This window comes from Pelmatolapia mariae, linkage group LG16_19 (assembly GCF_036321145.2).
Source record: "Pelmatolapia mariae isolate MD_Pm_ZW linkage group LG16_19, Pm_UMD_F_2, whole genome shotgun sequence".
In the NCBI taxonomy this organism is placed as follows: domain Eukaryota; kingdom Metazoa; phylum Chordata; class Actinopteri; order Cichliformes; family Cichlidae; genus Pelmatolapia; species Pelmatolapia mariae.
In genome coordinates this window covers 33,213,362-33,226,587 of record NC_086241.1, presented here as the reverse complement: position 1 = coordinate 33,226,587, position 13,226 = coordinate 33,213,362, and the positions used below count along the sequence as shown (strand labels likewise).

At 42.3% G+C, this 13,226-nt stretch overlaps 1 protein-coding gene across 1 annotated transcript in view; it reads left to right on the top strand.

The window, feature by feature from the left end:
• The window catches only part of kcnh3 (potassium voltage-gated channel, subfamily H (eag-related), member 3), a 196,396-nt gene extending 183,223 nt beyond the window's left edge, over positions 1–13,173 (top strand). The window contains exons 12-15 of the mRNA XM_063498310.1: positions 440–696; positions 1,112–1,212; positions 1,307–1,359; positions 4,662–13,173. Of these exons, the coding sequence (XP_063354380.1) occupies positions 440–696; positions 1,112–1,212; positions 1,307–1,359; positions 4,662–5,639 (1,389 nt within the window). The 3' untranslated portion in view covers positions 5,640–13,173. The remainder of the gene's footprint in view (positions 1–439; positions 697–1,111; positions 1,213–1,306; positions 1,360–4,661) is intronic.
• The last annotated feature ends 53 nt before the right edge of the window (positions 13,174–13,226 follow it).

Below are 13,226 nucleotides of genomic sequence, written 5' to 3'. Positions count from 1 at the left end.
AGGCTTGTTGCAGACAGGAGGAACTGAGAGGCTGTACAAGAGGCCATGTATAAGAAATCAGGGTTAGCTTGAACTGTGAATGCAAAGCTATTCCAGATTAAAGTTTAAGAGTGTGTGTACAGGTCGCAACGTATACTAGAGGAACAAATAGCAGGTATCTAATAAGACCTGCAGAGCACTTCCTGCATTCAGTTACCTCTGAAAGAGAAGGAGCTCAAAAGTCTTCAAAAGAAAGAATATGCTGCTAATCAAACAATACCCTGAATGTTAAAAATATATTTACAGATTTACAGAACTTGTGTTTGCCTGCCATCCACTGGTTCAAGCTTGTAACTGCCTTTACAATCATTGTAAAGGCAGTTACTAATGCTATGGTGATAAAAGAAATCCAGCAGGTGTGCGGGCTGATCCCGCTCATCCCATCCTCTCTTTCTTTCAGGTGGATTGGGAGAGCAACGGTGGCTTGGTGAAGAAGCTGCCGTCCATCCGCGAGGATGAGGAGGGTGATGAGGAGCAGAGCTCCGTGTCCCGAGCTCCTCGCTCCCCGCTGCATCTCAGCAGGGGCCTCAGCTCGCCCCTGCGCTCCCCTCTCCTGCCGCCTCGGCCTTTCCGTGCTCCCTCCGACCACTCGCGCCCTTCCACCCTGCAGATACCAGTGGTGAGCTTCAGTGGTGCACCACCTGAACTCAGCCCCAGGTAAAACACACAGACACACATAGTGTGAAACTGAAGAGTGATTCAAAACATCATAGTCAGAGAGGAGCAACTGAGCAAAGTGCCGCAGTATAGGTGTCTGGCTGCCATGGCAACCACTAGATTACAGTGCTGGTGGATCACATGGGGCTCGGCTACTGTTGGAAGGCATGTAGGTTCTCACACACTGCAATGCACTAATGTGCATGCGTGCAGAGCAAACATGCCTATGTGTGTGCAGAGATGTCTCACGACCTCTCTGTGTGCAGTGTTGTGTGATGCAAAGCTGCTGATGATGACTTTTTCCATGTTTGTGTTAAAAGATCCAAACGGTACTAACGGAGCTTTCAGCCCTTTTAGCTTCATCTGATTACATTCCTCTTACATGCTCTCTCTCTCATGTGTAATCTCTGCACAGATTCGTGGACGGCATTGAAACAGAGAACAATTCCACCACAACACAGAAGTTTGAGTTCAGCCCCAGCCTGTCGCCTGCCCCTCCGCCCTCACCGTACGCAGGTAGCGCACCTACAGCCGCACACATTGGAGTACTTTTTCCGAACAGTACATTTTATCCGGAGGCCTAATCCTTCTGCATGTGTGTTGCCTGTAGGGATCCGTGAGCACTCTGAGATCAAGCAGAGTGTGTCTAAACTGACTGAGGAGGTGAGTGCTGACTTGACACTGATGATAATTGCATGTGTACACTTCTGCCCCGGGGGTCTAATGTTGTCCTCGGCAGCAGAGGTTTGATTTTTCTGTTAGTCAGCTGGATGTTTCGCAAACTACACGAGCAGGTCATGGCTGGAAAAACATACAGATAAAATCCTGACGTTACGAATGCTGGCCCAAAGTGTCTAATGATATTTTAAAAATTATGTTTTTAATCTGATTGGAACATCACAGCTGCCAAATGTCAATAGCTGGGTCTAAAATTTTGTTTTTGAGTCTGGTCTCCTAAAAACAACCTGCAACCTGTTCTGGTGGACTCAGACTAACACAGTCACTCTCAGACAGATGACCAAAGGTTTACCGCCTTCTGATATATAAATGCAAACAGATTTCCAATGCATTGCACCTAGTTTGTGTCTTTGCAATAGGAGGTTCTCCTTTTATCCAGCTGGTTGTTTTTGTGTTAAATTCCTATATTCAGTTCAATTCAGTTTTATTTATACAGCACCAAATCACAACAACAGTCGCCTGAAGGAGCTTTATATTGTAAGGTACACCCTACAATAATACATACAAAGAGAAACGCAACAATCATATGACCCCCTATGAGCAAACACTTGTACAGTGGGAAGGAAAAACTCCCTTTTAACAGAAGGAAACTTCCAGTAACAGGAATAAACCTCTGGAAATCTTCAAATGAAAGAATATTATTTTGTCCTTATCTTGGAACACACACATGATGTCATGTGAAAAGATTTGTCTTGTTTGACAAATGTGTATTCGTGGTATCATTTTTCAAAATAAGAGTATGGATGAGGTGTAAAAACAGAAGTCAGTGATATGCAAACACTGGATATGAAAACAGAAGACATTATCAAATGCTTAAACTGGGAAGTTTTATTTTGTAGGAATTATTTTCAGTTTGTGTGTCGACCTTTGATAAATCGACCAGATTTATCAGCTGCACATCCGTGTTGTGAATCTCGTGTTCCACCACATCTCAAAGGTGTTCCACTGGATTGATATCTGGTGACTTTAGAAGATAAATTTGAATACAGTGAACTCATTCTCATGTTCAAGACAACCAGTCTGAGATGAGCTGACCTTTGTGACATGATGTGTGATGCTATTGGATGTAGCCATCAGATGATGAGTACAAAGTGATAATAAAGGGATGGACACAGTCAGTGCGTCGTGAGTCCTGTCTGTCTCCCCTCACCCCCAATCGGTAGTGGGGTAGTGGCTGCCCCTCCCTGAGCCGGGTTGTGCTCAAGGGAGGTTTCGTCCTGCTAAAAGAGAGTTTTTCCTTCCCACTGTCACCAAGACCTTGCTCATGGGGGGTTGTCCGTTTTCTCTGTATTATTGTGCGGTCTGTAACTTACAATATAAAGTCCTTTGTTGTTTTAATTTTGTTCTTTCTAAATAAAATTTAATGGAATTGAACCAAGATGACCATGATGACAGTCCTACGTAGTACTAAGGGGCTCAAAGTGTGCCAAGAAAGTATTCCCTACACCAATGCACTGTCACCAACAACGTACAACGATACAAGGCAGGATGGATTGATGCTTTCATGTTGTTTACACCAAATTCTAATCCTGCAATCTTAATGTCACAGCAGAAATCAAGACTCAGGCCTGGTGAGATTGTTCTAATATTCTGTGGCTCAGTTTTGGTGAGCCCTGCTCTCAGCTGACAGGACTGGCGCCCAGTGTAGTCTTCTGCTGCTGTAGCCCAGCTGCTTCGAGGTTCAACATGTTGTGTTCAGAGATGCTCTTCTGAACTCCTTGGTTGTAACGAGTATTCAAGTTACTTCCTATCAGCTTGAAGCAGCCTGGCCAGTCTACTCTGAAATCTGGCATCACCCAGAGAGACCTCGAGATGGTAGGAAAATCCCAGTAGACCAGCCTGTCTGGCACTAAGGAACATGCCACATTCAAAGTCACTTAAATCACCTTTCCTCCCTGTTCTCATGCTCAGTTTGATATTTTTGAAGTCTTTTACACCCCTGGAACTGCAGCTACTAGAACACAGAGCATATATCCAGAATACATGTTCCATAGATCAAAAGAATTCACTTTGATCTGCCAACAAACCAAAGACTTTTCTTTGTCTCCTTCATTAGATTATGGACTAGTAACTTTTAATGTTTCAATGTATCCAGTTTATAGTAAACTTAGAAATAAGCAGCAGTGAGAGCGCGCTCAGTGATAAAATAATTACTTTGTTGCTCTGTGTGATAAATCACCAGATTAACAATTTTCTGCAGAATTCATCTTTTACCTTATTTGTAACAGTGTTGCATTTTGCAGTTATAATATGTTCTTTATAGATTTTTATACACTAATTTATCATCAGCATCATCATCATGTGATAAGATCTCCGACTGCACGAGGCAGCACTCATAGGGATCATTTTGTGTGGAAGAAGAGTCGCGTGGCTCGGAACACACCCACATGTAAAGAGAGAAACCACCTTTGTTTTGTTGAACCAGCTAACACAAAGAAGGTCTGGCTGTGTTGAACTTCATACATAGTATACTTCTCTGGGCTCTAACAATGCTGAGTTTTTTGTTTCATAACTTCAACTATGATAACAGACTCTTGCTCACTGGCAGGTTTTAATTAACAAACCCTGAGTCTCTCTCTAAAGTTTCCCCTCTTGCTCCACCTGAACCATTCATCAAGTTAGTTAGACATTTGTTTGCTTTGTTTTGTACTTAAAATGCACAATTTTTATTATTCAGTTGTTAAATATAAGGACAGGACAGAGACAGAGACCATGATTACATCACAGATTTATTATCAGCTCAGAATAAAATCTCCATCTTTGTAACTCTTTGACTGTGTTGACAGTAATGCATTTGTCAGACTGTCAGCCAGCTTCTCTGGAACATTTACTGTATGTTACTATAGCAGCCACCGTTTAAATCAAACAAGCGTCACACACATAACACACTGATCATGTGATCCACCTGCACTGAATCATTTGGCGTGTTGTATTCAGTCCCTGATGGAAAAATGTCGGTCACAGCTGGATCTCAGGGCTGATGTGAATATTTAAGTGAACATGAGGCTGAACAGACTCTAAAACTGAACTAAATGTATGATAAAGGGACTTTTAAAATGTAACCTGCATGGTGAGTGTTATGTAGTACCTAATTATGTTTTATGCAAACAAGGATTAAAGGATTTTTTGATATTTTTCAACCATGGTGCTGAATTGTCATACCGAATTTGCATGAACTGTTCTTCTGGTTTTCCAGCGTTAATACGATCTCTCTCTTCACCTCACAGATGAACGGTCTGTCTAAACAAGTTTCCAAGCTCAGTCAGGAGCTGCAGGAAATGACATGCCTGCTCAAGCCCCTCCTCCAAATGGCACCACACCCAGTCCTGATGACCATGATGCCAAATTTAACATCACCTCCCAGTAGTGCCAGCCAGCTGTCATCAAGCCCTTGCCCCGGGGCGCCACCCCCTTCCACAGTTTTTTCCCACCAGAGACCTGACACTCATTCCCTGTTAGACAGCAGAGACACAGAGAGTGCAGATTTGCCAGGATGCCTTCTCCCAACTCCTCACTCACCAAAAAGGCCTAATTCAACTCCTTCAGCATTAGCAGAGACCCCGCCCAAGCCCCCAGGGGCCAATAGCCAGGGGTCTGCTGACTCCAACCATCACTCGCCAGAGGAAGGATTTCCAGAGGGGCGCGTGGACTCCCGAAGACTCCGTGCCTCCTCCAGTAACGGGATATTTTTCCCCTCGCTGCAGGACCAACCTCCTCTGGCCTCTCACACCCCTTCACCTTCACTCTCCTTCTCCATGTCTCTCTCTTCCTCATCATCTTTTTCCCCATGCCAAGGACCTCACCTCTCCCGACCTGGCAGTTGTGCCAGCAGAGGCCCGCTCATCCCACCCGCCTCTCAGGACACTCACCCTCCCCTGTCCTCTCACTTTTCAGCTCCACCATCGCTCACATCCTCCCCTGGAAGTCATCGTCTGAGGCCTTCCCCTTCCGTGCCAGTCGTGTCCCCTAACACCTCTGTCCATCCCTCCAGTCTTTCTCTGCCCTTGTCTTTGGACGTTGCAAACGCAAGGAGAAGAGATAACCAGACTCCATCTTGGTGCAACTCACAGCGACACTACCGAGGGGCAAGACCCATTTCTCACCCCCAGGAGCTGGAGATGCAGGAGCGGGGACGACACCTGGAAGAGGAGAAGTCCTCCTCAGAGCACATCAGTTTCATTGATGAAGAGGAGCCAGCATTATGAACAGCCTGTGCAAAAGATGGCATTCAAGTAGCAGGAAAGACATAGGACAAGAGTTTAAAGAGGTCAGAGCAAGTGCAAGGTAAAGAAAACAAACACAGGGAACAGAAAGCTGGTCCATTTCACACAGAAGGACATTTGTCAGGCAGGAGATGCTAGAAGGACAGACAGGTAAATACAGTGTGAAGGAATGCTTTCCTCTACAGATCAACCACAGAATTACAATAGCACAAACAGTCTTATAGCATCAATGATCCAGTAGCATGAGTCAAACACTGCAGAGCCAGAGCACATCTGTTTATCTCTCCATCCTGATGAAGCTCTATCGCTTTTTAATCCTAGTAGGTCTCCTCTTCAAAGGGCAGGCACAAACACATGCATCTCGGCAGGAAACGCGTCTTTACCCAAACTAGATAATCCAAGCCAACTGCACTGGGACTAAGAATGTAAGCCCTTCAGTGGTCTCAGTCACCTCACCTGGAAGGTTCCTTTGCTTCATCAATGGGATTATTTTTGGGGGGAATGCAGTTATCTGCCCCTGGACTGGTTAAAAAATACAGCTTTTTATCGAATAACCTCAGACTAAATGGTTCTACAAAGTGTTTTTTACAATGTTTCTTATTGCCCCCTTTCACACACACACACACACACACTAATGACAGCAGAACTGTCATTAGTGTGGCGCCCGCACTGCATTTGGGAACAACTTGGGGATTCGGTGTCTTCACCAAGAAAACCTGGTGATTTGTTTGCAGCCTGCTTTATCACCTAAGCCACAGGTGAGCCAAGAATCGATTACATGCCCATTACACACATTCACAAAGAAGATGTTGAGCTTGGTTTTAACTCAGGAATGCAAACTTGTCACATCCTGTAAAAAAACAAAACAAAATTAAAGCTGCAAGCAGCGATACGAGGGCCCTCGCACCCCATCGTGTCGAGCCACGCCCAACACCTAAAACCAGTGCGTCCGATCTGATGTCACATTGATGGAATTCATGCATTTAACCACCAGCTAACATTTCATCTCATTCAACCATTATTGTAGTCGTCCCACTAGGTGGCGCTCTAGCTATTACTGACAAATGGCATAACAAACATTTCCGAGCTCGAGTCTCATCACGCCTGTGACCTTTGGGAGAGATTGAACATTGTGTTTTTGAGTGACAGCAGATTACTGCTTTTTGGCGAGTGATTGAAACTCCACCTGCCGCCATGACCACCCCGTTTCCCTGAATTCGCAATTTAACATCACAAAGGTCTTTAGATAACACGTGCTTGAGATCGGGTCAATCTGATGAAATTCCTTAGAGGAGTTCGTCAAAGTATGAGGCCTGAAAAGAGGGGAAAATGTTGCCAAAATTACACATTAATTTTAAAATGGCTGACTTCCTGTTGGATTTGGGATATTGCTCCAAGAGACTTTTTTGTACATCTTGACATCTCCTATAAGCTTACCAGGTTTCAGACTCATACATAAAACACAGAGCAGGGGCTGTTGTTTTGAAATTTTGTAGGGGGCGCTGTGGAGCCATTTTGCGCTATTCAATGAAAATGGTAAAATAACAAGAAAGCGCTCATCACATTGGAGGTGTGTGCCAAATTTCAAGACTTCTTAAACTTTCCAAGCCCCTCAAAAGCCACTTCATTTTTCATGGTGAACCGCGTTGCCACCAGGGTGCGCCGTTCAGTTTAAAGTCACAATTTTATCGCTGAAGCATCAAGAGGGGCTGATGGTGATATTCACCGCTTTTGAAGTGGCCACGATGAGCCTGTGAAAATCAGTACAACAAAGTGAAAGACATGACATTTCCTGTTGCCACTAGGTGGCGCTCTACGTATTCCTGACAATGGGCACATCAATCTGTTCAGGGTGGGTCTGACATCATCCTTGTAAAGTGTGGTTCTGATCAGACTGGATTTCATTGAGTTATACTAATTTGTTTCTTCATGGCGAGACATCAATGTTCGCCATGCTGCTGGGGTCACACCCTTTCGCGAAAAGTCACAGTTTTCACCATAACCCAAAACCAACTCCTTAAGGCTTTCTAGGAGAAATTTGAGGCTGCAAATCTCACCCATCACAATACTGTACCCCAAAGTGTAAAACATGACATTTCCTGTTCCCACTAGGTGGCGTTCTCCTTGGTGTCAAATATGGCAGTTGAAATATGTTCAGGGATGGAGCCTTATCATATGTGTGCTCTTTGGTCCAGATCAGACAATGTATGACAGAATGAGAGGCAATAAGATTTTCATGGCGAGTCATCGAAATTCGCCGTGGCGCCACGGCCTCACAGTATCGTGAAAACTCAAAAGCTCCGCAATTTAACATGGCCCAGGTGTGTAGTTGACACTGACCAAAGATGAAGCTTATACGACCAAATCCCAAGGAGGAGTTCGAAAAAGTTCGAGGCATGGAAATGGCAAAATTAGAGCCAAAATGTCACGTTCACTTCCAAATGGCGGACTTCCTGTTGGGTTTAGGACATGGCCATAATAGACTTTTTTGTGCGTCTCCTAACGTTAGATATGTGTGCCAACTTTCATACATGCAAGTCATACCCATCTCGGGGGCTCGCGTTTTTCATTTTTCTAGGTGGCGCTACTGAGCCAATTTTCCCTGGACATGTCTACGGACATTAAAATACGTAAATTTTCACCAGGCCTGACGCGTGTGCAAAATTTCATGAGTTTTTGAGCATGTTTAGGCCCTCAAAAGGCCGATTCATTTGCCGTAATAATAATAATAATAAGAAGAAGAAGAAGAAACAGAGCAGATACAATAGGGCCTTCGCACTTTTGTGCTCGGGCCCTAAAAACTGACATTCTGAATCCACAGACAATATAAAAGATCGATGCAGCCACTGTGACCTTATCCCCAGGTTTGTGAAGTCCTGCTTTGAAGTCTTGAGATGAGTCATCTCGGCTTTTGGGAACTGAACATAACAAGCAAGTGGCAGTTCTGACTGTGAAACCACGTGCTCACTGACTTGTCAGCTACCCCAGGGAATCCTATTGACTCTTAGAATGACCACAATTTCTAAAAAGTTCTTTATAGAATTATTACTTTTATACAATTTATATAAAAGTATTAATGTAGAGTCTTTACCTTACAATATAGAGGGCCTTGAGGTTCACAGAGTTCAAGCATGATTATTATTTTCTGACACTAGCACCAAAAGTCTGCGCAACCACAGCTATCGCCCCATGGTGGCCATTAGAAAGAATGCAGGTTTAGGTTTTCTTCTGCGTTAGCGTCATTTCTCATACCGTCCACGTCTGAATCCAGAATAGATCTATTGGGTGATTCGTGTAGATCCAAAGAAGGTGGGTGGCGTTTGCCTTCAAGGTTTTCTGCCAGAAACTGTGTACCTTCCTCCAAACCCTTCGATCAGGAACTAACTGAATCAAAGGAGGATTCAGCAAGTCACATCCTTTTTCGTTCATAGAAAGATCCAGAGGATCATTTTTCTTCATATAATAATAATAGATTACTATGTAGTCAAAGTACTACTGTATACTGTGTCCATAAAGACTAAATACAAACCAGAATGTAAGTGTTAAAATTAACAACCTAACCACTGCTTGTTAACGCAAATATCTAGTCAACCAATCACATGGCAGCAACTCAATGCATTTAGACATGCAGACCTGCTGAATTTCAGACTATTTCAGAAACTGTTGATCCACTGGGACTTCCCCACGTTTACAGAAAATGGCAAGAAAGAGACGACTGCGTGAAAAACAGTTCTTGATGAAAGAGTTCACAGAAGAATGGCCAGACTGCCTCAATCTGATAGAATCAATCTGCACAATACATGAAACCATGAAGCAGGTGCAGAAGATTACTCCTGTCAGCCAAGAACAGGAAACTGATTCTATAATTCCCAAAAGCTCACCAAAATTGGATAGCAGAAGATTAATAAAAATGTTGCCTGGTCTCTGGTCTAACAGTAAAACTTGACAATGGCTGAATACTTGTTTCTTCTGTTGGCTGCTGAAGAGAAGAGGTCTTCCAGAACACTTTAAGTATAGTTATTTAACTGAAATGGGCCGATATTGCTGATGTAGCTAAATGCAACATTTACAGTTGCCTCTATATGGACAAAATGAAATTCAGTTCTATTAAAACAAACAACACGAGGAATGCATGAACCAGAAAAACAGACTACTAGTTTGGGTAAACATAATGTGGTTTAGGAGGGGTAACCATTCAAAGGATAGCTAGTTTAAGGGAGGGAGGGGGTCTAAAGCAGATCGTGTCAGACAATTATCAACTGAACTCCACCAGTATAAGATAAACCAGTCTCATTCTACATTATAAATCATCCTGTGCTACTCTAATAGAATCCAAGAACTTTATTACAGATACTATCTGGTTGTATTTCAGAATAAAATAAGCGGAGAGCTTTGCACTGCTGGTTAAGCAGATTGAGGCCGGTGTAGGAACTCTGAGAACTTTGAAAAGACATTCGTGGACAAAGGTGTAGGGAAAAGCTAACATCAAACATTACCCCTGTGTCACTGTTCATCAGCATCATGATGCTGTTGACAAGCAGCCTATCAGCTCATATCTCAAGCAGGCTACTTTCATTCTAGGGTGTGGACATCCTTACATCAGCTATAATCAACCTAATCTTAAAGTTAGCAGTCATAATGTTCGTCTTTTGGGGAAGGGGCTGTCTTTCTGGGGAATTCTTGTCACATTGTTTCACTCTCGATGAGTTTGCATCCACATTTTCTTTCCAGACCAAAAGAATTTGAGCACAGTTACGAGTGGTCACTTTGGAAAAGTGTAGGCGAGTGTTTGGATTGTATGCCAAAGAGAGAAGACAGATTTGTGGACAAAGTGTAGGGAAAAGCTAATATCAAACACTACCCCTGTATCACTGTTCATCATTATGATGACTGTTGACAACCAGCCTATCAGATTGTATATCAAACTCCCACATCACCCCTGAGCTTTAGCCATTAGCCATTCGTGCCTTCTCCATACAGACATTGATTTCCCTAAAGTTCTTCACCTGTCGATTACAGGCAAACATCTGGATCGAAATTTACACAGAAAGCCATCATCTATGGGGAACACTTGCACCTTTATCTAAAACGTATTGTATTTATTTATTTAATATGGCTGTGTATGTATTTATTTTTGCTGAAAAAGCGCCGAGGAAATATTCTGCATGTCTGGACGATGTAACAAAAACAGACTGTGGAGGAAGGTTTGCTTTCTAAACGTCTAACTGGATGCTTTCCAGAGCGAGTGAGCGAAACCTTCCCCGAGTTCATATGTAGCACACACATTCTTCATCTCTTATTCCTCCAATGACTTCATGTTGGTATGTGAAAGCAGCCAAACCCTAAAACTACAACATCCAGGCTGCATCAAGCTGGAGGTCTCAGGACTTTTTTTTTTTTTTTTGGCTTTGTGAGGTGCTTTAGGACCATGTTACTTGTATATATATATGAACAGTCAGATTTCTGGCTTTTATTTTCTTTAATGGGAGCAAGGGAGGTGGTGACTAACTGGACTCTTTACACTTTCACAAAGATTTACTAAGCAAGAACTGGTGGCTGGGGAGGGTACCTAAAAGGTTTTAATTCAATGCATGTCAAAACTTCTTTTTATTTTCTTTTTTGCATGAGAAATGTGCCTGCTTTGAACTATCCAGAGCAGAGGGCTCATGGGAGTAGAAACCAGCCTGCCCAATTGAAGGCTGTTTGCTTACAAATGTATTTTATTAAAGACTGCTGTTACATTAAAAAAAAAAAAACATTAACAAGGATTACATACTGTATAACAATAAAGAAGTGTTGTTTTGTAAGCTCTCCGTCTCTTGTGTTTCTCTTGGGAACTAATATTCACGTAACTGAGGTAAATGGCTATTCTCTAAGAAGTAAACTGTAAATAATATTTTTTAAGCCACTTTCCAAGTTTCAGCTAGAGTATATTCTGATTCAGTTGCCTCAAAAACTCGTCCCTATTTTTTTTTCTTCCTTTTTGATAAATTAAGTATTTATGTTTTATTAAACAAAATATTTATTCAAGTAAAGCCATCAAATATGGTTCTGTTATGATGTCAGCATTAAAATTATAAACATGTGCCCCTTGGGCTGAAAGTGTCAGCAGCTGTAAGTGTAAAAGTGGGCTTCTCACAGAAAACCAACAGGGGCTCCATGCAGGACTCCAATCTTTGTGCCTCAGGTAATCATCCAGTTTTCATTTGAAGTAGCCCCATTTGTTTCTGACACCCACTGAACTAAGAACAAGAACACTTGTGGCTGTTCTCCTCACTGCATGCTTAATAACACATTTTGAAGTTGCTAGTGCTAAAAGCTTCCCAATTGCTCAAAATCCCTAAAATAAATTTATGGTTCTTCTACTCTTTAACAACCCAAATTTGCCCACAGACTAATGGCTAATATGGCAAATAGCTTAAATTATTATAATGTGTACACGTGGGTAAAAGGCCACATCCAACTAGGCTTGTATTTATTATTTATGCTTTATCAGCCTTCATAACACCTGTGGGGTTGTCAGTGACCAGGTTAGGTTTTTCTTTTTGCTGCATGCTAAATCGGTACATTTTCAAATGAAGTATCACACACTTTGGGATTACAGGTATTCTGTTAAAAGCTTGAGTGTTTCAAACAGATGACGGTTCAAACTGGCACCTTGTGTTTTCTTTGGCCTAGAATGCTACCAGTGCCTACATGTTTAAATTATCTTATGCAGAAAATGAAGCGTTGACTTGCTGTGTAGTGACTCCAGTTTAAACTTTGCAGATGTCAGTTCTTTGGATAACACAGTTAAGCCCAAACAGAACAGTGTTACACAGTTACTGGAAGGTTTAAAAGGTAAAACTGACAACCTTACAGGATCTGTTTTATACAAATTACATGGCAACTAATGGTAATTTTTATACGCATACAATTGCAAATATAAAACTACAAAGGAAACTTTACTAACAGATTGCATTTTTGCGTACTTGACAGCTGTCTGTACCACTGATTTGCGTTAATAGGTGTAATATATAATTGTAGGAATAAAATTAAATGAATCATTACCTGAACCGAGAAGAACAGAAAACTCATGGATTAGTGTTTTACACATTAAATAAAGCTCATAGCACATGCCTCATTAACACATGTATATGTGCACTTTTCTATGCTTTTGCTACCAAAGTGCTTTCTATCAAACATTCATTTGGATTCATTGGAGAGCAACTTTGGTTTAGCATCTTGCCCAGTGATATTTGGCATGCGGCCAGTGATTGAACCACTTATGATCAGCAGACGCCCGGCTCTACAGCCACCTCATCTGTGAGTTGAGTTTTGGAAGCACCAAATACGGCAATTTCAAAGGATATTGTTCTTAAAGTTTGGAGTTTGCAAACCTAAGCTGTGCTGCCATGTTCTTCATGGAGTGAAGAGGCTTTCTCCTTTCCAAACCAGCCGTAGCTGTTCTTTTGGGGGGTTTTTTCTATTTAATATGGATGTGGAGTCTGAGACCTTGGCTTGAATTTGCTGGGACATCCACTCCTGGGAAGACATGCATCCTAATTTTTCACATGTGACTGCAAGTCT